This window comes from Coregonus clupeaformis, chromosome 25 (assembly GCF_020615455.1).
Source record: "Coregonus clupeaformis isolate EN_2021a chromosome 25, ASM2061545v1, whole genome shotgun sequence".
Lineage (NCBI taxonomy): Eukaryota > Metazoa > Chordata > Actinopteri > Salmoniformes > Salmonidae > Coregonus > Coregonus clupeaformis.
Window position 1 is genome coordinate 17,519,343 of NC_059216.1, and position 22,777 is coordinate 17,542,119.

At 44.0% G+C, this 22,777-nt stretch overlaps 3 protein-coding genes across 8 annotated transcripts in view; 2 read left to right on the forward strand and 1 right to left on the reverse strand.

The window, feature by feature from the left end:
• LOC121539158 (palmitoyltransferase ZDHHC14) overlaps positions 1–10,414 on the forward strand; it is a 111,419-nt gene extending 101,005 nt beyond the window's left edge. For 4 of the 5 annotated variants that reach the window (XM_041847452.2, XM_041847451.2, XM_041847455.2 and 1 more), the window contains one exon: positions 9,239–10,414. In XM_041847452.2, coding sequence (XP_041703386.1) covers positions 9,239–9,673 — 435 coding nt within the window. In that variant the 3' untranslated portion in view covers positions 9,674–10,414. The remainder of the gene's footprint in view (positions 1–9,238) is intronic. The other variant, XM_041847454.2, reaches the window with a different exon arrangement.
• A 2,473-nt stretch (positions 10,415–12,887) lies between these two features.
• Positions 12,888–16,287, reverse strand: LOC121538769 (galectin-8). 2 transcript variants are annotated; one of them, XM_041846931.2, is made up of 8 exons: positions 16,094–16,287; positions 15,636–15,724; positions 14,787–14,997; positions 14,439–14,558; positions 14,303–14,338; positions 14,093–14,181; positions 13,626–13,791; positions 12,888–13,496 (listed from the first exon to the last, which is right to left on the reverse strand). In XM_041846931.2, the coding sequence occupies exons 1-8, from the start codon at positions 16,130–16,132 to the stop codon at positions 13,347–13,349; spliced, it is 900 nt and encodes a 299-aa protein (XP_041702865.1). In that variant the 5' UTR covers positions 16,133–16,287; the 3' UTR covers positions 12,888–13,346. The 2 variants fall into 2 exon arrangements, with proteins under 2 accessions (XP_041702865.1, XP_041702866.1); XM_041846932.2 differs by having other exon boundaries at positions 15,636–15,746.
• A 143-nt stretch (positions 16,288–16,430) lies between these two features.
• On the forward strand, positions 16,431–19,419 carry LOC121538768 (monocarboxylate transporter 2-like). Its single transcript, XM_041846930.2, has 2 exons — positions 16,431–17,610; positions 17,797–19,419. The coding sequence occupies exons 1-2, from the start codon at positions 17,427–17,429 to the stop codon at positions 18,042–18,044; spliced, it is 432 nt and encodes a 143-aa protein (XP_041702864.1). The 5' UTR covers positions 16,431–17,426; the 3' UTR covers positions 18,045–19,419.
• Positions 19,420–22,777: the final 3,358 nt, after the last annotated feature.

Sequence of the window (22,777 nt, forward strand, 5' to 3'; positions counted from 1 at the left end):
AAATCTATTTTGCCAATCTCATTTCCATATCTGGTCAACAGATTGGAACAAGTCAACTGCTGGGATTCCAAATAGTGGATTGTTTCTGTTATTATTCACACAGATTTTACCCATGGTGCTCAGTGATTTGGCATTATGGCTGGGAAATAGGTCAGCTGCAGGGAGGAGGAGGGGCTGGGTGGGTGGGTGTTGGTGTGTGTGCGCGACATGCAATGTCATTATGGACCGTGCTCATGCTGTGTGACTCCTTGGCTCCCCCCCCCTCGTCACACTCTCCCCCTCTCCCCCTCTCTGACATCTCTGAGATCCCTAGGGAGGGACGTGTGTTGTGCTCGTGCAGTGCACTCTCTTTCCCCCTCTGCTTCCCACAAGTTTATCAGGCAGACTGACTGGACATGCTGACAATCTAACTCTTGTGCTGGGAGGTTTTGGCATGGCAAAAACAGATTGATGGATAGATGGCAAGAAAGGGATGACAGGGGAGAGAGACAGTAACAGACATGGGGAGAGGAAATGAGAATAAATGCTATTTTAGAGAGAAGGGTCCTACAGTACCCTGGTGGAGTGAGTCTGACTTAAACAATGCCCTGTCAGCAGACAGTGTAATTGGTGTTGGAGTGTCTCAGAACAAAGGGAGTGGAAGTGTAAATGTCAACCTCACCCCACCAGTCCTGCAGGGAATGGAAGAAAGAGGACGGTTTCCCTTCTCCTACATTCTAATGAACAGTCACTACTCGCTACACTCCTCAGAACTTTCATCCAATAGGCTGTTAGAATAATCCAGTGTCCCGGATGGTAGCTCTGGTTTTAGTGAGTTGTTCTAAAGATGTGTCATGGCCATCTGGAACTGTTGAATACTTGAGCTGGTTGTGCTGGCTGGGAGACAGGTTTGACATTCCATCGCTTTATCACATGTAGAAATAGAGTCCATCTGTTAGGACCAGTTGTTATTGTTATGTGTAACATACTACAGTTATTAATTTTCACAGGGAACCATTGAAATGTGTCGCCACTAACTAAATCTATATTTAGTCACCAACTTAAGAGAATGTGCATGTGTTTGCTTGACTAAACAGGATAAATAATTTCCATTGAAATATAGCACCGTTGAATCATAGTTGGTCGTCATGTAAATACCGAAAGACAGCTTCTATCTCCAGGCCATCATACTGTTGAACAGCCATCACGCCATCTCCTGTAGTACGAGACAAAGATAGACTCACTCACACAAAACACACACAAGCTCACACACACACACACACCTCATACAGACACATACTCCTGTACTCACAAACACACTCGCACTCACACACAGCCAACTCTGCTGTCCCATGTACAGTATCTCACAAAAGTGAGTACACCCCTCAAGTTTTTGTAAATATTTGAGTATATCTTTTCATGTGACAACACTGAAGAAATTACACTTTGCTACAATGTAAAGTAGTGAGTCTACAGCTTGTATAACAGTGTAAATTTGCTGTCCCCTCAAAATAACTCAACACACAGCCATTAATGTCTAAACCGCTGGCAACAAAAGTGAGTACACCCCTAAGTGAAAATGTCCAAATTGGGCCCAATTAGCCATTTTCCCTCCCCGGTGTCATGTGACTCGTTAGTGTTACAAGGTCTCAGGTGTGAATGGGGAGCAGGTGTGTTAAATTTGGTGTCATCGCTCTCACACTCCCTCATACTGGTCACTGGAAGGTCAACATGGCACCTCATGGCAAAGAACTCTCTGAGGATCTGAAAAAAAGAATTGTTGCTCTACATAAAGATGGCCTGGGCTATAAGAAGATTGCCAAGACCCTGAAACTGAGCTGCAGCACGGTGGCCAAGAACATACAGCGGTTTAACAGGTTCCACTCAGAACAGGCCTCGCCATGGTCGACCAAAGAAGTTGAGTGCACGTGCTCAGCGTCATCCAGAGGTTGTCTTTGGGAAATAGACATATGAGTGCTGCCAGCATTGCTGCAGAGGTTGAAGGGGTGGGGGGTCAGCCTGTCAGTGCTCAGACCATACGCCGCACACTGCATCAAATTGGTCTGCATGGCTGTCGTCCCAGAAGGAAGCCTCTTCTAAAGATGATGCACAAGAAAGCCCGCAAACAGTTTGCTGAAGACAAGCAGACTAAGGACATGGATTACTGGAACCATGTCCTGTGGTCTGATGAGACCAAGATAAACTTATTTGGTTTAGATGGTGTCGTGTGTGTGGCGGCAAGCAGGTGAGGAGTACAAAGACAAGTGTGTCTTGCCTACAGTCAAGCATGGTGGTGGGAGTGTCATGGTCTGGGGCTGCATGAGTGCTGCCGGCACTGGGGAGCTACAGTTCATTGAGGGAACCATGAATGCCAACATGACTGTGACATGCTGAAGCAGAGCATGATCCCCTCCCTTCGGAGACTGGGCCGCAGGGCAGTATTCCAACATGATAACGACCCCAAACACACCTCCAAGACGACCACTGCCTTGCTAAAGAAGCTGAGGGTAAAGGTGATGGACTGGCCAAGCATGTCTCCAGACCAAAATAAAGAATGGTACCAACACATCCTCCGAGAGCAACTTCTCCCAACCATCCAAGAACAGTTTGGTGATGGAAAATGCATGATGGAGCACCTTGCCATAAGGCAAAAGTGATAACTAAGTGGCTCGGGGAACAAAACATCGAAATGTTGGGTCCATGGCCAGGAAACTCCCCAGACTTTAATCCCATTGAGAACTTGTGGTCAATCCTCAAGAGGCGGGTGGACAAACAAAAACCCACAAATTCTGACAAACTCCAAGCATTGTTGATTATGCAAGAATGGGCTGCCATCAGTCAGGATGTGGCCCAGAAGTTAATTGACAGAATGCCAGGGCAGATTGCAGAGGTCTTGAAAAAGAAGGGTCAACACTGCAAATATTGACTCTTTGCATAAACTTAATGTAATTGTCAATAAAGCCTTTGACACTTATGGAATGCTTGTAATTATACTTCAGTATACCATAGTAACATCTGACAAAAATATCTAAAAACACTGAAGCAGCAAACTTTGTGAAGACCAATACTTGTGTCATTCTCAACTTTTGACCACGACTGTACATGACCAATAAACTTTGATTTGATTTGTAATAGTGAAAGGCAGTCTGTCAATGTACGTAGGCAAATTGGGAACTAATAATCATCGAGTGTGGACAAGACAGTACTGTACAGTAGAGTATTGCTGTTTTTTCAATGTATCTGTTTTGTAAAGCCATTGTAGGCTGATCTAGAGAAGCTTCTTCACCATTGCAACAGATTACAAGGATAACGTCATGTCATATTACACCATCCGTCACATTAGGCCCCAGTCAGGAAGTGACTGAGAGAACCGTGGGAGAACAGTATCTGTGGGCGACGTGGCATGTAGAACAGTGGCCATGGCCTCTAGTTAAAACACCATCAGCTTTGTTCTTCCTCTCGCTGTCCGTTTTCTCTCTACTTCTTACCAGCACATCTTTATCTCATTTTGTAATGTTTTTTCTCCTTTTCTGTTGTAGCTGGCAGCTATTTTTAGACTACAGAGCGGTACAAATATAGACTCAGGAATTTTATGGACTGCTGTTTCAACTTGATCATTTCTTGTCGAGTAATGGATGATGACACACACAACTCATTTCAGACTTTCACTTTCTCTCAGTATCTCTGTGGTGTCTACTTGGCATGTGATTGTTAATTCATTAAACAAATGACTAATAGAATGCTTCTCACCTATGTGTCAAACTAATAATCTAGCTTGAAGAGCCCTAGAATGAATCAATGTTTAGACAGCTGTCATCATTTAATTGCCTGAATCACTTAAGATATATCCTAAATGTGCGTCAGATTGTCATGCAGTCAGTCAGTCAGGCAGATCAAGAGCAGACATGCAGGGCTTCGTTCAGGCTAGGCTAGGCCAGGGTTGGTTAGTTGTGTTTCTTCTCTCCCTAGCGCTGTGCCAGCTGCTCTTCCTGTAGTTTGCTGACCATGACCGGTTCATGACCAGGGCTAAAATTCAGAGCTCAACTTCAATACCTCACAGGCTCCTAGCACAGAGCAGCATGCCAACATGGGTAATGACAGCCAGTGCTTTGGGAAATAGCTGGCTCTTCTCCCTCCTGTTCCTTCACCCACACCTGGGCAGAACAGTGGGCAGCAGTCCCAGACCCAACCTTGTCCTGCAACTCACCCTCCCCAGCCTCTAAAGTAATTACAGCCAAGTAGATAGTCAAAGCTCATTAGTAAATAATGCCTCTTTTTCCAAAGGGCAGTATGGAGCTAAAACTTTTTATAAATGCTTTTAGAAAGTAACCTAAGGAGTGCAACTTTGCCAAAGCTGGCCCTTATTATTAGATTTGGAAAAGTGATGGGATTGTGGAGCTCATTTGTGCATTTGTCAAAGAGAAGCTTTCGATCTTAACTAGCTGACATTGGGGCTAAACTAATCATGATGAAATATAGCCCACGTTAAAGGATCTCTCCAAATGGACCTTGCTCCTGTCGGTCTAAGAGGCAAATACAGTGTGACGCTTTCTCAGCTACCGGTATCCATGGTTTTCCAATAGGTTAATGTACTGTAGATTCCAGCGTCTCTCTTCTCTCCCAATGTCTGTTTGTCTGGTGGGGTGGGGTGGGGCCGGTGCCCTGGCTGTTAATGTTCTCATCCCTGTGTATAATGCTCTTTGAAAAGTGTCTTTGTCGCCAGGCCTGGCTGGTACCAGCGGACAGACAGTATTGGAGACAATAAGGGCTCTGTCAGTGAGCGCTCAGATCTCTGCCTCCTATACAGATGATGCCTACTGGCTGGAGCATTCTCCTTCAGTAGCTATGCTTCAAAGAAGAGACTAGGAGCCTGCCATGTGAGAATAGCCTCTCGTGCCAGGCTTCTAGGAGCAGAACTACTATCTAGCTACTGTACTGGCTAGCAAAACAGTTTCAGTCCAGGGGTTAAGTTGTCTGAGTGGCTATAAAAGAAGCCAAGCTCATAAAAGGAGATTGACTGATATGAAAGTGATCAAATAAACTTGTTAAGTTAAAACAAACACTCTTAACCTAGTTTATGCTTAGTCAGACAGATGATTGAGATGTGAGGGACAGATGACCTTCTATCACTTTCAAATCAAAATGTCTCTCGCTCTCTCTCTCTGTGTCTCTGTCTGTCTGAGTGCACTCTGCCTGCCTTCAGTTTTGCGATGTGAATGGGGGTGTTCGGCCCTCCGTTTCCTGTAGTCCACGATCAGCTCCTTTTTGTCTTACTTACGTTGAGGGAGAGGTTGTTGTCCTGACGCCACACTGCCAGGTCTCTGACCTCCTCCCTATAGGCTGTCTCATCGTTGTCTGTGATCAGGACTACCACCGTTGTGTTGTCGGCAAACTTAATGATGGTGCTGGAGTCGTGCTTGGCCACGCAGTCGTGGGTGAACAGGGGGTACAGGAGGGGACTAAGCACGCACCCCTGAGAGGCCCGCCGTGTTGAGGATCAGTGTGGCAGATGTGTTGTTGCCTACCCTCACCGCCTGGGGGCGGCCCGTCAGGAAGTCCAGGATCCAGTTGCAGAGGGAGGTGTTTAGGCCCAGGGTCCTTATTATTAGATAGGCTAGACAAGGACTCATTTAGTTCAATGGCTAAAACAACAGTGCACTGCTGGCTGATTCCCAGTCCATTTAGATGTTTGATTTACATGGACACTATTTAGGTTACAGAGATACAGAGCTAAATCATTAGCTGACTTAATGGCCTGCTGTTTCAACTCCATGTATTGACTTCACTATGCATTTGAGTCACATTGAATACTGTGTATTTTAGGGCTGTCCCCGACAACAACAAAAATGTTGGGGGCAAATAAAACCGCTGCCAGTTGGGGAACCCTGCCCTATGTGTTTTAAAAAAAAAAACTATAGGCACTGAGCTTGTCTGATGCTTTAAGCACACTGTTTGATGAAATAATTAAGACACACAAGTGACCCTAGAGAGATTCCGACCGCAGTTGATTTGATTGTGCCGGGCCAGGCTCAGACAGCGAGTGCCTCTGTGACTAGCAACCGTTGCCCCTCTCTCCTGCCTGCTGCAGTGACCGCCACAGAACATCAACAGTGTTTATCGTGCTGTCCGTGTTGCTGAAGCTGCAACATAATTACAGCCATTTCTGACTGAAAAGTTCTGTTACCGAAATCCCTCATTTGTTTAGGAAAAACATTCCCTATTCCCTCAATCCTTGTTCTCTTTATGTGACTAATGGGGCCTGACCTATAGCCTATCATAATCACATCAATAAATTAGTTATAATCACATCAGTTTAATTGAAGGACAAAGAAATTGACAGCTGCACCATACAGGTTGCAAAATAGTTTGAAATATATATTTTTCGATGTGCCGATTCCATGGCACATGGTTTATGAACTGATACACAGAACGCCGGATTCAAAACATTGTTTTTCAATTTACATTATTATACAACATTATGCAACCAATAGAATGTTATGTATATGGGAGATACAACCATCCCAGCTCTGCAGATTTTGCTGCAAAGAGACAGAATCATTAGATCACTTATTTTGGTACTGCCCATATGTAACTTGTTTTTGGTCACAGGTTCAGGAATGGCTGAAGAATTGCAACATTTACCTGGAACTAACTCTGCAAATAGCACTCCTGGGTGACTTGAAAAGCCATAGTCAATCAATCAATAATATAATACTTTTAGTAAAAATATTAATCTTTAATTTACAATCTGTAGAAGCTATGAGAATAGAAAGGTTCAGTACTTTTGTGAAACATTACAGCACATTTGAAAAATATGGCAATTAGAAATCAAAACTGGATGGTTTTCAGAGATAGATGGGAGGGGTTGAGGGTAGCTGAAGGGTGGGACTAAAAACAAATAAACACAAATAAAAAAAGATAACTGATGTAAAATATACAGTGTCCGTAAAATGTATATAGTATGTATAAGCTGTAAGTAGAAGCCTAAGTAATGTTGACCATTATTTTACTCCACTTAGGGGAGGAGTGGTAGGATTAGGGTAAAATAATAAAGGAAGAAATATTTTTAAAAATATATATATGGGGGATTGGAAAGGATGCAGACAATTACATTGACAGAACCCACAATCTATCTGCAATATTAAAGCTAATCCACCCCTTAAAAAAACAAAACATAACACATGACCGCAAAATGGATGCAGAGGACAAGAAAAATAAACTCGAAACGGGGGAATGTTTACTGGTTGCTCAGGAGGGAAAGTGGAAATCAATGTGTGGAATAAATTTGATTTAGATGTGGAAACTACTGGAGATAGCGCTGAGTGCATATTATGTGTGCCAAACAGGTGCTGTTAGATTAAAATAAAATAAACATCTGACCGTTTAGAACAATGTAAACAACACTACATAAATTAGAATCGTACCAGAGAGTCTGTTCTAAGTTTGTATAGCCTTTATTACAGCAAAGACAAAAAACATTTGTTTGCATTCGTGAATGTAATTGCCGACAAGGAACGGTTTATTTATTGTTAACGCTAATTATTCAGGGGTCGCTTTATTTCATTTTAAAACTAAAATGCTTGATTGCATTTCAAAACATGAATGACTCGTATGCTGTGTGATGACATGAACGAACGTAAGAATGATTGATTGATACAGTAGCCTATATATTGAAATATAGGCCTAAGTAAGTTAAGGTATTAAGACCGCTAAACAGGATGCACTCTAGGCCTACAGCTCAAGGCTGCTGTACTAAGCTTACTAATGATAATGACATTACTTATTATTATAATGATGATCAATCGTAGGAGATGAAGAAAAAGAAGGGTATAGGAGTGAGAGCTGCGCATTATGTGTGACAAACAAGTGCTTTTAGATTACAATATAATTTTTCTGACCTTTTGGAACAGTGTAAATACCAGAGAGCCCTTTATTACAGCATAGCAAAGATTAAAAACAGCCACATTTGTGAAATTGCTTTATCCGACATGTTGTGGCTGCGTGAGGTTTGGAGCTCACAGAATCAGTAGGCTATTAAACAAACACTCAAACACGCAACAGAAGCAGGATCTGTCTTATTTCTGTAGATATATATGGATGATTCATAAAGTCAGGCACATTTAACAGTTAGGCTATTGATTATAGTCCTAATTAAGTTGGGTTTTCCTCTCTCCTCACTTTTCTTAGACTATTAAGGAAAGAGCTGTTTTCTCGTCTCCTCACTCCGCTGCTGCCTCCGCCTCGTTGTTCTCAACACCAATATGATGAATGAACTTTACTATTATGCACATAGCAACATGGTCTAGGAAAATGAGCCAATTCAACAGTGCACTGATATATCCAACGTGGGAGAAAATGCATTTGTTACATTATTATTAGTGTTGCACCATTGTTTGTACATAATATAACCATATACAATTTCAGTAGCATGTCTTAGTGATGGACTGTGCCATCCCCACGGCATCCGCAATGGATCAGTCCACTCTGACTGGTGCCAATCAGACAGGTGTCTTGTGCACCATAACATAAAAAAATGTTTTGCTACTGCTCGACTAAAGAACTCTGTCGACCAACAGCCTATCGACCAGTCGACTAAGTGGGGTCAGCCCTAGTGTGTTTTTCTCTGGTGTTGGATTACTGTGCATTCTAACAAGGTTACTAACAAGATCTTTTCTCTTTTTCTCTTCTCTCTATTTCATTCACTACACTCCTCATGTTAACCTTTTGCTCCTCCTTTCTCATCTGTTTTCCTTCTTCTTCTATCCCCACATCTCCTCTGTCTCACGTCTTATTACTCTCCCTACTCTCACTGTCACTCTCTTCCTCCATCTCTACTCCTTCTTTCTCTTCCTCCATCTCTCTCCTTCTCTTTCTCTCTTCCTCCATCTCTCTCCTTCTCTTTCTCTCTTCCTCCATCTCTCTCCTTCTTTCTCTCTTCCGCCATCTCTCTCCTTCTTTCTCTCTTCCGCCATCTCTCTCCTTCTTTCTCTCTTCCGCCATCTCTCTCCTTCTTTCTCTCTTCCGCCATCTCTCTCCTTCTTTCTCTCTTCCTCCATCTCTCTCCTTTCTCTCTTCCTCCATCTCTCTCCTTCTTTCTCTCTTCCTCCATCTCTCTCCTTCTTTCTCTCTTCCTCCATCTCTCTCTTCCTCCATCTCTCTCCTTCTCTTTCTCTCTTCCTCCATCTCTCTCTTCCTCCATATCTCTCCTTCTCTTTCTCTCTTCCTCCTTTCCGACCCTTCTCCATTTATCCCGTCTCAGTGTGATCAAGACCAGTGCATTCAGAGCACCAAATTCGTTTTGCAGGCCGCCGCCACGCCCCTGATGCAGAGTGAGCCGGTCATCCTCACAGACAAGGCCTCTCTACCGGGCAGGACATCGTTAGGCGGTCCCTGCTCTGGAGCCCTGCCGCTGGGGGGCCAGCCTACACCCCCCAGCTCCACCCCCAACCTCAGCTGTGACAATGGCATGCTGCCCCTCCGGAACGACCACAGCGAAGCGCTCCACCACCACCACACGGACGGCGGCCACCACCATTTCCTCACGCCCGAGGAAGCCCCCTCGCCACCGGGCATGCTCCCCTGCGGCAGCCCGCTGGGACACAGCCACACTATTCAGGGCTTCTACAACCCAGCCAGCCAGGACTCTCTACACGAGGACTCTGTCAGAGGCCTGGTCAAACTCAGCTCTGTCTGACAGGGAGTTCACTCAAATATCCGTCCATCCCTAAAACACTCCCCCCAGTTCCTCCATCCACACCTGTGCCAAACAGTGGGTCGTCTCAACCCTAAATGCCTGTAACCAATATCCTCTCCTTCATTTAAAATCACAGGACTTGAGCCTCTAAAAGACTGTGGTATTATTTGGCTGCTGAGAGCAGAACTGAACTGAACTGGGACCTTCTCTCCTAAGCCAACGACTTGCCAAACTGCATCATAGCGGGGGTTGTTGCCGGTGAAGGGCCCAGGGGACTTGTGCTTGTCCTGTGCTCCTGTCTTCGACTGAAGCATAGTCTACTGTCCTGGGAGGGGGACACACAAAGGAAAGGAGTGGTGGATGTATGTACAGTATGGCTGTGTGTCAGCTATTTAAAGGGGGAAAAGAGGTTGTGTTGTGACAGTTATTCCTAACATGTTAAAGAAAAGCTGCTTTATTTCTGTGGTGAATCACAGGTCTGCCATTTCTTTTTTGTACAACAGACTATGGCTTGTTGATCACTGATGGACAGGGTCTTTGCCTTTCTATCTGATGAGATTCTGGTTTACAGTCAATCACCAAACAAGAGTTGTCATCATGTTGCATATCATATCATTTAATTCATAAATTTTTTTAAGTTACATGTTAATAAGATTCTGTATTGTTGTGCCATACCAAGGTAATTTCTTTTCCTCAAGTTATATTTCCTGTGGATATATTAATAAAATCACATATTTTTAAGGAACTAGATTCTATCTGTTGAAGCCAAGCCTCAAGGTGACCAGTTGAAAGCAATGCGTTATCACGTCACACATCCTTCGGTAGGTATTTAATGGTAGCCTTGTGACGAGTGCCTTTGGTAAGTGTAGCTAAATGAGAATAACACAAACGATTCAACAGCACAAAATCAGTATAAAATCATTCTACATGATGTACTGAGGGAGAGTCCTGCTCAAGGGTCCTGTAATGGTCCATTCATCAGGGTTCTGAGGCCTTGGGACCTCCAGCCACAGCATCATAGAGATACAGAGGAAAACAAGGGCCCTCTGTCACCAGCAGACATACTCACCTCTTTGTGTACGCTAACGTCAAGAAGTGACTTGTGGTATAGGCTTACTTCAGAACTAATTGCATTTCCCCAAGCTACGTGGATTTTTTTATGTAGCAAAGCAAACTCCATAGGAAACCACTGCTCATCGGGAAAGCATCACATTACACCAATTTCTTCTTGAGCAGATAGTCGGGGGGCCGGAACATAATACAAAAATGTATAATTTGACTGCAAATTGAACGCAAGAAGCCTAAACGGATATATTTGACTAAAACATAATCATTTCGAACCTTGATTCCATTTGGGAACATTGTCCTGCGTAGGGTACCGCCTTTCGGATGGGAAAAGGAGCTATACATCTCTCTGCTTATACTAGTGCCTTTTCTTCTGCATGTTTTGAGTGTGAAAAATGGGCCAGTTGACTGCTGTGCATAGATATCACAGGTAAATGAGGACCTGCTAGACAGATGAACAAATAGAAAAATTAACCCAATCATCATACATTTATTTAAAAGCACATTAACTATTTATAATGCATTACATACAGTAGATTCTTCATATAATGTAGGTTACAGCAGAAGGAAACAGTAGGCATCACTAGCATGACATCTCAGCAGTGAAACAGAATTGATTAACTAAATAATAAGGCTGAAAATGGGTGAAATGCTTGACTGAAAGAACGTGCATAGAGGTGGCAGGAATTACCAGCTCTCAAATGGTTAGGGCTCAATCCAATCCGTATCGCCGAAGTTCAGCGCTATAGCGCGATTGAAATGTAAAGGCAATGTTCCCACGTTAGCGGAGACTACGTTCACGGTAAACGCTGCATATGTCTACTCAATCGGAAATTACCTTTAAATTACAAGCGCGCTATAGCGCTGGACTTTTGGCCAAGCAAGAAAAGTATTCGCCATACAGTCATACATACAACACTAATTGATTAGCACACATTTAGGGCTGGATTCAATCCGTATCACAGAAGTATCGCGGAAGATCCACGTTATAGCTCGATTTAAAATTTAAAGGCAATGTTCTCGTGTTCGTTGAGACTGCATTCACGGTAAACGCTGCATATGTCGGCTCAATCGGAAATGACCTTTACATTTTAACTTGGATCTTCCGCGATACAGATTGAATCCAGCCCTTATTATTTTCATTGGAACCATCACCAACCAGTGCAATTAGTTTTACCCTTTATTGTAGTTGTGCTTGGATTGAAGTGCACTAGACTAGGGGCTGGATTTAATCCCTATCGCGGAAGAGCGGTGTTAAAATGTAAACGTAATTTCCAATGCAGTCTCCATGAACGTTGCCTTTGCATTTCAATCAAGCTATATCTCGGATCTTCCGCGATACTTCGGAGATACAGATTGAAGCCTACCCTAGGTCATATGGTGGGTGAGCTTAGTCAACTTGATTTGGCCATTTCTGCGATTTCACATGAAAGAGTATTTGACCTTGTGATGTAACCTTTCAGGTCATATTGCCTTTCTAATGTATGCTCTTTAAACCATCTATTGGATGATATTTGAAGCACATATCCTACAGAGGGTAAATAAATAGCCACATGTTCCCTCAGGTACAGAACATTAAATATGGTCAGGGTTTTCATATTCCTGAGAAATATATTCTGAGTGTTAAGCAACAACTGTAACCATCCTATAATTTGTTTCAGCACTGAAAAACCTGAGATGGATGAATGAGAATTATTATGGATTATTTTAGTGATTAGGCTTAAGCATTTAATTTTATGATGAAAAATAGTGCAGCTCCAAGATATATTTTAGTAGAGCCCTTCCAAATCAGGGTCAATGTAAATGGACATTTTATGGCCTTCCACCAATGAGTTTATAGCCCCGTTTATACCTGGTGCTAACATTTGTCTTGATTGTGCCCACATTTTTAGACTGATGTAGCTGATTAAAAGACACATTGTGATCATATCTTCCCGCACCTCCAGAGGTAGTCAGACAAGCAATTGTAAACAGATCTGGAGGGTCAAACCATTTAAATCATCATCATCATCATACCAGCCTCTAAATCATTGACAGGTAGCGCCATTGACTTATGGCATTAATAATAGTCTTAAAATTAATTAATTAATTTGAAAGAATTAAGGGAGGGACCAGGAAATCCGGTCACAATGCGGACCCAGTGGACGGATAAGAGACACATTTTAATACCATGTGTAGACATGACAAACCTTGATAAAATAGTGATTGGATCATATTGATCAGATCACAAAACCCACAGGTTAGAGCAAGGTGTAAACAAGGCTGTTTCTATAATACTCCTGTCCAGGTTAGAGCAAGGTGTAAACGAGTCTGTTTCTATAATACTCCTGTCATTACACATACCAGATTCCCTTACACATTGCACCAGATAGTGCATACAAGTATATTGACTGTAAAATCCTGTGGATCCACTCGAACAGATCCAAGGCTACCTCAGCTGTAAACCTCATGGCTCAGACATTGGAGCCCACAATCAGGCCAGTTCAACACCAGCCGGCTCAAGCACTGCTCACTGCCCAGGGTGGGGGAGTTGTAAACGGGCCTGTCATCCAGAATATGGCTTAGCTTAGCCCATTGGGGCGTAGCCTAGCTTTGCCTCTGTCATGGGTCACCACAGCTTGACATCCATCAGCTCTAGGTCACCCATGATCTCCAGCTGGTTGATGGTGCTCAGGTCCTGCACCCGGTGCCTGTAGTCCAACAGGTGAGAGCCATTCACCGCCAGCTTGAACTGGTGGGGCTGGCAGAGGATCAGCATCTGGGGCAGAGAGAGTACTTGCAGTGAAAAAGACTAGTAAGAGTTCCAATAATACAGGTAACACGATGTGCAGATGGTGTGAGAACCGCTTATTTAGAAACAGCATCCAGCTGAACAAAGTAAGCATACCTCAAAGTACTCCCCAGGTGAGAAGGGGAAGAAGGGAAGCTCCCTTTCCTCTGGTCCCCAGGACTCACTCAGGTAGGAGTTCCTGATGAACATGGCCGACTTCATCCGGGGGTTCAGGTGCAGAGCGATGTTCTCACTGCTGTTGTTGCGGAGGTTCACAGTGAAGCTGCCAGACAGAGGTTCATCAGAAAAACAATGATGCAGGTTATTCTACATTGTCATGCACAGGAGGTTGGTGGCACCTTAATTGGGATGGCCGGGCTCATGGTAATGACTGGAGCGGAATTAGTGGAATGGTATTTAACACATGGTTTCCATGTGTTTGATGCCATTACATTTGCTCCATTCCAGCAGCCTCCTGTGATGTCATGGATAGTGGGCATTGGGCAGTACACACTCCCTCAAAAGGTACACTGTCTAGTTTCTTGGAACATGGTTTAAATACTCAGTACTGTCCAATTGCTTACCTGTGTGGGTACATGCTGACCTGTCCCTTGATTGTGATGTGCTGTCCTGGACTCACCCCTTTCAGTAGACTGCCTTTGTAAGGGAGACTCTGAAAATGCATCCGATATAGGCCATGTCTGTACACTTATCAACATATTGATGCAATTGGTCATGTTGCCTAATATAGATCTATCCTTTATAGTTTATGGCAAATATAACACACAACTCACCAGGTCACCTGATTCACCTGAGATTGAGTATATTGCCTACAGGAGAAAATAATAATGAAGACATTCATTATAGAGCGAGCTGAAAACATGATCTATTCTATGGACTTATAGTAAGCGTATTGGAGGGGGTACTTACTGAGTTTGGTATGAAGCCAATGGCGCGCACCTTGACTTTCCCAGATATAGAAAATGTGTCAATCCTGTCCAGTGGGATTCTGTGCTTGTATTCTAACAAATGAGAACCATTTACTGCCACCTGCAGGTACAAAGGAGAACAGCATTCACACAGGATCACAAAAATCCATTACATTAGAGTTGCTTGACTTTTGCATGACTATACTAGCTTCTTTTGACTCAACAGTAGTGAATGTGCAAGCAAATGTAGGATAGGGAGTTTTTCCTGTATGTGGCCTAATTTCCTGGTTAGGTCACCTTAAACATGGGTACGGTAAATAAGGTAACTCCCAGACATTGGTCCACTTGCCTTAAAGACATCATCATGGACCAGGATGATAGTCTCGAAGGCTGCTCCCTGTCTGTAGGGCAGCTTCTGAAGGGTCTCCTCCCTGCCCCAACTCTCCTGCACCAGGGAGTTACAAACAACGCACAGCGATCCCTTAAAACGGGGGTTGAAGTGGAGGGCGATGTCCGCACGAGGTTTAGTGCTGGTGCCACAGGATAGGTCCATCTGGAACCTGCAGTTACCACATTGGTATGTAATAGAGAAGAGTTTCTAAATGTCTTAAGGCTGAGGTGGGGACTTGAGTCAGGGTCTCTGACTGAAGTCACACTAAACACATTTTTTTGTTGAACTGATATTTTTTGTTAGCTAAACATATTTCTTTGCTGGGTAAAATTATTATTTTTGAGTGGGTTGAACTGATGTATTTGTTTGTTGGGTAAACATATTATTTCTAGTTGAGCCAGGGTGTGAACATGAAGCTAGGGTTAGGGTTGAACCGGGATGCAGACATGAAGCTAGGGTTAGGGTTGAACCGGGATGCAGACATGAAGCTAGGGTTAGGGTTGAACTGATATGTGGACATTAAGCTAGGGTTAAGGTTGTGGTTGAGGGTTAGGATTCAACCAGGATGTGGACATGAAGCTAGGGATAGGGTTGAAAACAACAAATTTAAATTAAATTTTAGTCATTTAGCAGACGCTCTTATCCAGAGCGACTTACAGGAGCAATTAGGGTTAAGTGCCTTGCTCAAGGGCACACCGACAGATTTTTCACCTAGTCGGCTCTGGGTTTGAACCAGTGACCTTTCGGTTACTGGCACTACGCTCTTAACCACTAAGCTACCTGCCGCCCATTATCATTATCACATACCTGTCAGCATCATTGTGAACAGTGCCCTGGATAAGGACCATCTCCCCAGGGTGTAGGCCCCCAGGTATGGCCCCAGTGAATGGAATCACCTGGATGGAGGGGTCAGATGGGCTTAATAAAGACAAAATATGTAGGCAAACATAATCAAATCATATTCGCCGTGTGTGTGTGTGTGGCCTATAGCATTATTTATCAATATCTTATATCCCATTATTGAAACACCAGATCCTATAAAATCGTTAAACATGCCAACAGCATTTCGGCCCAACAATTATACAACGAAATGACTGCATAACGACAGACGATAAAGGCCATAACTGCACATAGACCTATTGAAGACAACAACATGCATGTGGTATACTAATATGTTTTTATTCCTATAACGTTAGTAGAGAAAGGGAGAGTCTCGCTGTGAAGATGTGAGTATAATAGGGGTAGTCTAGTAAAAAGCCTCTTACCGGATTTAGGACCGTTTGTTTCGCATTTGCCACAGCCATTGTGCCCGTTATGCAACAATACCATGCAGTGGTTGTAGCCTAGACCGCTAAATGATTGCAAGGAGTGTAGAACGAATTGGGTCGATGTTTTTATTTTCTGCTATATTCGGATGGCAGTAGACATCTTCTCTTCATCTTCTAGCCATTAACCTACTACGTCACACACGCACTATGCGTAACCATGTGATCCATCCTATTCGCGATGACATCTGCCACTACTCTATTCAAAATAACGTCAGATTAAATGGACTGGAGACCAATTAAATTGCTGAACACACATCATCAACATCTGTACAGCAATAGTCGTAAAAAGAGGTACAATAAAATAAAAACCACCAAAAAAATACACAAAAAATATAAACTAAACAGCTTCTATGTCTGGAAAACCATAAAAAAAAAATTAAAAAAAGTCGATTTGCAATTGATAAGAAAAATGGAAATCAATTCCTGAAAATAAATATCCGAATGTATTACAATGCAGCCTATTAGTCTTTTAGTCAATGGATATGAAGTTCAAACAAAAGTTGAGCTGGTAGTGGCCTGTGCATAGAACATAGAATTAGGAATTCGAATGTAATTTAAAAGGATCTCTATGGCATAGAATTAGACATTTAGAATGAACGGACCAGTGGCCTTCAGTGCGTAAATTACGTGGGCAACACCTGTATGGCAATTGTGATGTCAAACAGAACTATTTAGCCCTCGAGAGGTCTCTTCGAACACGGCAAGCTGGGCAGCACCCTAGGTCCGTGTATTTTGTGCATCAAGATGCACATCTTCCGGATTGCCATTCCCTTCAGGAGGTTTTACTCCGAGGAACCCGAGCATCGTAGACCCCCACCTATCAAGCCCTCCCCCGACCGGAGGATGGGGATGGGTGATTGTCTTATCATCGTTCCTCTATAATGTCCTGGTACTGGGATACCACAACTCCTTCGGAGTGTAGCTCATCAGTCTCAATGAGTTTGGGGAGACAAGTTCCAAAACAGGCAAGTTACACTAAGCGTCACATACCGTTAATAACTGTTTTTCAGACTGAAAAAATGCAACATTACACTGTAAACTCAACTGTTATAACTACACATTACAACTATTTTGTATTACAAAAGTGATTTTGTGATCATGATATGTGTAAATGGTGATAAACCTGTAATAAACAAGTAGTTATCAAACTGCATGAATGACCTACACATGCTATAGAGTAGATACATTGAAACCGGCTAGCTACCTAACCTTATGACCCACTCTCTGCTGGCCTGTAGCATGGGTTGGCTCCATCAGCTACGGCTTCATCATGATCTGTGGGCCCCTGTCTGGGAAGCTGTCAGTCAGGTACGGGGCCAGAGAGATCTCCATTCTAGGATCCCTCATCATCATGATCTCCATAGTGTACTCGTCCTATGCATCCAATCTAGGATCGCTGTTCTTCACACACAGCTTCCTCACTGGAGTGGGCTCCAGCTTTGCCTTCACCCCAGGTTGGTACAGGGGAGGGAGGACATTAGCTAGCAGTTAGTTACACTATGGATTCACTGACACTTCCATCCATAACTTTTCTAGTTCATATTGTAGCTTATTAGAGGGTAGGTCATTGTTGTATTCACAAGGCCAGGACAGCTAACACATCATCTCACCTCCATCTCCCTCCTCCTCCTGTGGGGCAGGTATGATCATGGTGAGCCAGTACTTCACCTCCAAGCGTTCCCTGGCCACAGGGATAGTGATGTCAGGAGGAGCAGCAGGGGCCCTGGTCCAGACCCAGCTCCATCTGTACCTCATCGACACCCTGGGCTGGAGGCAGAGTCTCCAAGTGTTCTCAGGCCTCATGATTATCTGTGTCATCACCGGCTTCACCTATCTGCCACTCAACCCCAAAGGTACTGCAGGACGTTCAGACCCACAACAGTTTTAATTTCTTTATTACATTGCAGGTCCCCATGTAAAATGATGAGCATACAGTAATGGGACCATTTACCCCATCATGACTGAGCGCACCCTTGTGTACCCTTTCAAACAGAAATGTGATATATTCAAAAGCTACAGTATGTGCTGCTGATGGGCTATGAGTGATTTAAATTCCAAATGTGTTTGAAAAGTGTCACCAGAAGTGTGGTGGATAATTTGAAGAACTCTCCCTTGAAGAAGTTTGTTGTGGACCTTGGCCTGTGGAAAGACAGTCTTTCTGATATGGGTTGCAGCCAATGGACTGTGTAAATTTGGATTCTTCATTCCATATGTCCACTTGGTAAGTTACATACTGATGTAAACAACTGAAGGCTCAGTTGCAACAGTACGACATTATAGTTTGGAAACATTCTGTAATTTGACTCATTCTTTACCCCAAAGATGAGTGAATGTAGTTTAGGTTAAAAAAGAGGGAAGGGATGCTATTGTGATGTAACAATCTGACAACAAATACCCTTAGTACTACCTGTACAGGATACATTCAGTAAATAGATAGATACCTGTATGTGTGTGTTTTTGGTTTTACTGGGGACGAGAAGTCTTCACAACGATAGTAAAACAAGGACAATTCAGGGACATTTTCCAGACTTAATGGGGTAGGTTTAAGGTTAGGATTAGGAGTTAGGGTTAGGTTAAGGGAATATAGGATTTTGAATGGCAATCAATTATTTGGTCCCCACAAGGATATTAAAACAAACATGTTTGTGTGTGCATGTTTAAATCCCAGTCCAAAGTGCCACTAACATCATGCTGTTCCTGGATCATCTTCAGATGGATCTGTGACTCAGAGAGAATCAACAGGCTGTACTTTAACCAGGCCTCTGTCTTTGGTGTTGGTGGGTTGCCCTTACTCCTATACCTCAGTCACTATGACCGTTAGTAAAGCAATACAACACAAGAGAGTGTGGCGATTATTGTCACGACTGTGCTCCAGTCAAATGTACAAGGTGAATGCTGCAGACCGTACACAACCTAAGACCGGTCTCCTCCTGTGTGTCCTCCTGCGGTGCCAGGTCTGCTGTACATGTTGATCCCACTGCTCAAATCCTACGTCTCTCTGGCAGCCTTTGGCTTGTTCCTGGGGATTGCTGATGCTGGCAACTACGTCCTGCTCCCTGTCCTGACCTTTGACCTGATGGGGGCAGAGAAAATGCCCATGGCCTGGGGGTTCATGCTCACGGTGAACGCTGTCAGCTGCTTGGGGCCGCCCTTCGCTGGTAGGTTCACTGCAGCTGATGTTATTGTACCAAACCAAATAAAATGTTATTCGTCACATGCTTCGTAAACAACAGGTGTGGACTAACAGTGAAATGCTTACTTACGGGCCCTTCCCAACAATGCAGAGAGAAAGAAAATAAAGAAATAATAGAAAAGTTATAATAAATACACAATGAGTAACGATAACTTGGCTATATACCAGTACCGAGTCGATGTACACGAGTCAATGTGCAGGGGTACGAGTTAATTGAGGTAGATATGTACATATCTAGACAAAGACAGTAGCAGCAGCGTATGTGATGAGTCAAAAACGTTTGTGCAGAAAGGGTCAATGCGGATAGTTAAATAGTTAACCAAATAGCTACCCGCACTAACTATTTAGGAGTCTTATGGTTGGGGGGGTAGAAGCTGTTTAGGGTCCTGTTGGTTCCAGACTTGGTGCATTGGTACCGCTTGCCGTGTGGTAGCAGAGAGAAAAGTCTATGACTTGGGTGGCTGGAGTATTTGACAAATATTAGGGCCTTCCTCTGACACCACCTGGTATAGAGGTCCTGGATGGCAGGGAGCTCGGCCCCAGTGATGTACTGGGCCGTCCGCACCACCCTCTGTAGCACTTTGCGGTCAGATGCCAAGCAGTTGCCGTACCAAGCGGTGATGCAGCCAGTCAAGATGCTCTCAATGGTGCAGCAGTAGAACCTTTGGAGGATCTGAGGGCCCATGCCAGATATTTTCAGCCTCCTGAGGGTGAAGAGGCGTTGTCGGGCCCGCTTCACGACTGTGTTGGTGTTTCGACCATGATAGATCCTCAGTGATGTGGACACCGAGGAACTTGAAGCTCTCGACCCGCTCCACTACAGCCCCATCGATGTGAATGGGGGTGTGCTCGGCCCTCCATTTCCTGTAGTCCAAATCAAATCAAATCAAATTGTATTTGTCACATACACGTGTTTAGCAGATGTTCTTGCGGGTGTAGCAAAATGCTTGTGCTTCTAGCTCCGACAATGCAGTAATATCTAACAAGTAATATCTAACAATTTCACAACATGTACCCAATACACACAAATCTAAGTAAGTAATGGAATTAAGAATATATACATATATGGACAAGCAATGACAGGGCGGCATGGACTAAGATACAGTAGAATATTATTGTTATGTGTGACGTATTTTTCTTTCTCCCCATTTTCCTTTGTAGTGTGTTTGTGTGTTCTGGGCATTACAGGTGTGCTGAGTTGCGGCTGACGATGGTGGGCTTCGGTCCGGAGTCCTGGCTGCTGTAGCTGATTGACGAGAGTATACCTGTTTGCCATGTGAGCTCGAAGAAGAGGGGAGAGGACACTTGTTATTTGGCTGTGTTAATTTATCTTTGTTTGTGTTCCAGCCTGTCCTCCTGATGTACTCCACCCTACCTAGGTCCTGGAGAAGGGAAAGGTAGTTCTGCCCATGGGTGTACATTCACTCGTAGATAACCCATTGTTTTACACACTAGGTTAGCCGGGCGGGTGTCACCCCTGTATTTTTGGTAAACAGGTAGGAAAGTGGGTTAGGGTTAGAGTGTGATAGGCAGGTTTAGGTGTGTAGAAGAGGAGGGACCTTTTGTTTATTTTCATTAATTGGACCCCGTTCCCAAATATTCCCTTCTCTTACCTTCCCTGGTTTATTTGATTGATTTGTTGTTTCTTTATGGGTGTTGTTTATTTTGTTTAAGTACATTACTAAACATCCCCCGAGGGCTAACCTTGAAATCTGGTTGTTGTCTGGTTATTTTAGTTCATTACACACCACATTTCTCCCACCTTCATCTAGTTTACCTTGTGTGCGCAGGCCCAGGCATTTACGTCTCCTCCTCAGACGAACTACACCCGAGGGGAGAACGTAACAATTATAGAATACAGTATATACATATGAGATGAGTAATGCAAGATATGTAAACATTATTAAAGTGACTAGTGTTCCATTTCTTAAAGTGGGCAGTGATTTCAATAGGCTGCAGCAGCCTCTAATGTGCTAGTGATGGCTATTTAACAGTCTGATGGCCTTGAGATAGAAGCTGTTTTTCATTCTCTCTGTCCCAGCTTTGATGCACCTGTACTGACCTCGCCTTCTGGATGATAGCGGGGTGAACAGGCATTGGCTCGGGTGGTTGATGTCCTTGATGGTCTTTTTGGCCTTCCTGTGACATCGGGTGCTTTAGGTGACCTGGAGGGCAGGTAGTTCGCCCCCGGTAATGCGTTTGGCAGACCGCACCACCCTCTGGAGAGCCCTGCGGTTGTGGGCGGTGCAGTTGTGTCGTCTGCAAACTTGATGATTGAGTTGGAGTCTTGCTTGGCCACGCAGTCATGGGTGAACAGGGAGTACAGGAGGGGGCTGAGCACGCACCCTTGTGGGGCCCCAGTGTTGAGGATCAGCGAAGTGGAGATGTTGTTTCCTACCTTCATGATCAGCTCCTTTGTCTTACTGATGTTGATGGAGAGGTTGTTGTCCTGGCGCCACACTGCCAGGTCTCTGACCTCCTCCCTATAGGCTGTCTCATCGTCGTTGGTGATCAGGCCTACCACCGTCGTGTCTCTGGCAAACAATGTGGCATTGGAGTCATGCGCGGCCACACAATCGTGGGTGAACAGGGAGTACAGGAGGGGACTAATCACGCACCCACCTTTCACACTATTCTTAAGTTGGAGGAGTGTTAGCCATGTCAGTACAACCAAACAATGACTGAATCGGATCAAACGTCAAACACATCTTTTTGGCAGATGTGCAGACAGAGGTTGCATCACTGTCTTTGCATGAAAGAACATCATAAAAGTAGTATGATGATAAAAGTAACAGTCATACCCTTGTTGTTTGAAGTCTCAGTCATACATTTGTTGTTGTCCCGGTCAGGTTGGATGAATGACATGACAGGAAGCTACAACCAGGGCTTTGTGGTTGCCGGGGCATTGAACGTGGCAGCCTGTTTTGTTTTGGCCGTCATCCCCCTGGCCAAGCGCTCAACCAGACAGACATGCAAGAGCATCATGAACGTCACCATCGACCGCTCCACACAGGAAATCAAGCAGTGGGCCGACATCCTGCCTCCTTTCTCTGAGGTAACACACTGGTACCTACACTGTAGTTCTTCTGTATGAGGGTTAGCAATCTATCTAACAACATATTTTGTTTCATTGTACATTATTGATGGTGCAAGTTTTCCCTGACCACATGACTTAACCAAGAAAAAGGTTATGGTCAGGAAAAACTTCTAGCCCTAATTATGAAATGTACATTTACTCATAATATTTCAAAATGAATTGTCAAATAGGAGGAGCCAACAGTGTCCAGATACGTGAATTACTTCTCTAAGACTACGTTTCGTAGTCCAGAGATTGTTGACAGTAGACCTGAGGTGTACAGAGGAGATGATGCCGAGACAGCAGGACCTGCTGAAGTCACCCGGCTTTAGCAGCAGCAACAGCACCAACG